Here is a 2741-nt window from a genome sequence, read left to right on the forward strand (position 1 = left end):
ATGGTATCTCGAGAATTTCATGAAAAAATGATATCTCAAGAATTTTATCGGAAAAATGGTATCTCGAGAATTTCATGAAAAAATGATATCTCGAGAAAGATGAGAGATAAGGTGAGGAGGAGTGGGGCATGGTGGTGACTGGTGGTTGGACTGGGCGGAGGCATGGGGATGGACGGCGCCGGCAGCGGCCACCATGCCAGATTGTTCCAGAGACTTCCTTTTTTAATTGCTCAGCAATGATGTTGTGGGAGATAAGGATGAATGAGGCAAGGCCTTATCTGTAAATGTGGAGAGAGGTGCAGGTATCTTTTGTAAAATTGTCATAGTTTGCTTTCTATCCGTCAGATATAGATCGGACGATCAATATTACAAGATGGAAGGCACACCATCATCACCAACTCGGTTTTTTTTATAAGAGTAGAGAGTAGAGCTAAGAGTAGAGCTAAGAGTAGAGATAGAGATAAGAGTAGAGATAGAGATAGAGACTAGGGAGGAGCACCCTCTACTGCTTCATGTGCTACTCCTGTGCTCCATTCGGCGGCCGCAACGTCCCCTATAGCCACTCCCTCCTGCGCTCCATTCGGCGGGCGCTGATGGAATTTGGGGAGCGCACATGCGCAACTGCTGGCAGCGATGACTTCACCGACGACGACTTCTTCCCTGACCTCGACAACCTCTTCCTCAACGACATGGGCAACAACGCCAATGGTGCTGCTCCAGTTGCACCGTATGTGTTTCTGTCCTTCCTGTTCGAAATCATGGTAGAATTCATGTTTCTAGTCTGTATCCTAGATTCGATATGTTCATCTACTATGTTAGTCCACATGATTAGTTTAATCTCTGTTATAGCTGTCATGATTTATTTTGTGCTTATTCTGATTAAATCTCGTAGTAACTTGATCATATATTCAACTGGTGCAACGTCCCCTGTCGGTGTCAAAAACGGCGGTTCTCGGGTAGGGGGTCCGGAACTGTGCGTCTAAGGTCGATGGTAAGAGGAGACAGGGGACACGATGTTTAACCAGGTTCGGGCCCTCTCTATGGAGGTAATACCCTACTTCCTGCTTGATTGATCTTGATGAATATGAGTATTACAAGAGTTGATCTACCACGAGATCGTAATGGCTAAAACCCTAGAAGTCTAGCATGTATGATTATGATCATCCCCATGGACTAAACCCTCCGGTTTATATAGACACCGGAGGGGGCTAGGGTTGTACAAAGTCGATTACAGAGAAAGGAATCTTCATATCCGAACGCCAAGCTTGCCTTCCACGCCAAGGAGAGTCCCATCCGGACACGGGTGAGAGTCTTCGGTCTTGTATCTTCACAGCCCATTAGTCCGGCCCATGTCAAACATGTCGGATGCCCGAGGACCCGTTAGTCCAGGACTCCCTCATCCCCTACAGCCACTCCCGTTTCATGGACGTCCTGGTCTATGCCTCCAAGGTTCCCTGCGTCTACAAGATTTTCGGCAACGAGAGGTACTTCGACCAGCACTCGCTGGCGGAGCATAGTTCCATATGCGTGCACGCGCCCTACTACTGCTATGAGTGCACGTCGCCGTTTTGGGGCTCGCCGGCGAGCCTCGTGCATCACCTCACGCAACCGTCCGTTGATCACTACTGGCCTGCGGCGGTGAACATCAAGTACGAGACGTGCTACCCGTTCGCCGTGCCGAAGTCGCTGGAGGATCACCGCCGCTTGCTAGTCTCGAAGAAGGACGGCAGCGTCTTCCTCTTGATTGTGGGCACCGGCGAGGCCCGCGCAGGCCGCCGCCCCGTCTCTATAGTGTGCATCAGGGGCAATGCCACTGAAGCTGAGACGAGGCCAGTGTATGGGTGCGTGCTCACTGTTACTGCCCCTCAGAGGTACGTGGGCGCCCACACCGCCTCCATCACGCTGACTGGGACTGTGCCGAGCTGCTCCGTTCTCGCCGATGTGGACATGGAAGACGCATGGTATGATTTTCCCCCCAAGATGGTGCACGGGGACTCCAAGAAGGTTCACCTAGACATATGCATTAACAAGTTAAATGTTGATCATTAGTCTTCACTCAATGTAATCCGTTGTCTAAGCATGTGGAGACTTCTTATTTATATAGTATAGAACCTTTCATGCATGATCTTGCTCTATTAGAGTATCACGCTTGAATAAAAGTGTATCCATTTATGGTTTAGTCTAGAATCTTCCATGTATGCTTTTGCTCCATTAGAGTTCTCACTTGCCATTTATGAGAATAACTGAGAATTTTTACTACAGTACTAGTGAAAGACTTATGATGAACCATTTCTTACATCTCATCTGCCCCCTTCCAAGTCATGCAGATTTAATCCCTCCGTCTAGGTGTATAAGAGCATGGTTAATACTTAGTAGTATAGCCAACTGTTGACTATAAGAAAGTGCCATGTCATTTGTATCCAACATGTATAACAATCGATAGTCAAAAACTAATTCTTAAAGATCATTTCTTGCAAAGCACAATAAGTGTTATTTCTTCACAAGTTTTGGATGCAGGTTGAACAGTCAAACGCTTTTGTTTGCAAAAGATACTTTTTTATCTATTTCACCTGGATGTTTGTGAGCTCTAGGGAAGAAATAATATCCGAAGAAACCTGTCGATACTCGTTACACATGAGATGACCCCCACATCCTTTGTCAAAATAAACAACTCTCCAATCAATGCATTTCACTGTTCTGTGCAACGCACGGGCACCTTACTATATATTAGTACGACCATA

The 2741-nt window shown here is 47.0% G+C and overlaps 1 protein-coding gene across 1 annotated transcript; it reads left to right on the top strand.

Annotated features, from left to right (window-relative positions):
- The first annotated feature begins 1422 nt into the window (after positions 1-1422).
- LOC120963300 (uncharacterized) lies at positions 1423-2049 on the top strand. The gene is made up of 2 exons (XM_040387910.1): positions 1423-1731; positions 1870-2049. Exons 1-2 carry the CDS (start codon positions 1423-1425, stop codon positions 2047-2049), a joined length of 489 nt encoding a protein of 162 aa, XP_040243844.1.
- The last annotated feature ends 692 nt before the right edge of the window (positions 2050-2741 follow it).

Source organism: Aegilops tauschii, chromosome 4 (genome assembly GCF_002575655.3).
Source record: "Aegilops tauschii subsp. strangulata cultivar AL8/78 chromosome 4, Aet v6.0, whole genome shotgun sequence".
Taxonomy (NCBI): Eukaryota; Viridiplantae; Streptophyta; class Magnoliopsida; order Poales; family Poaceae; genus Aegilops; species Aegilops tauschii.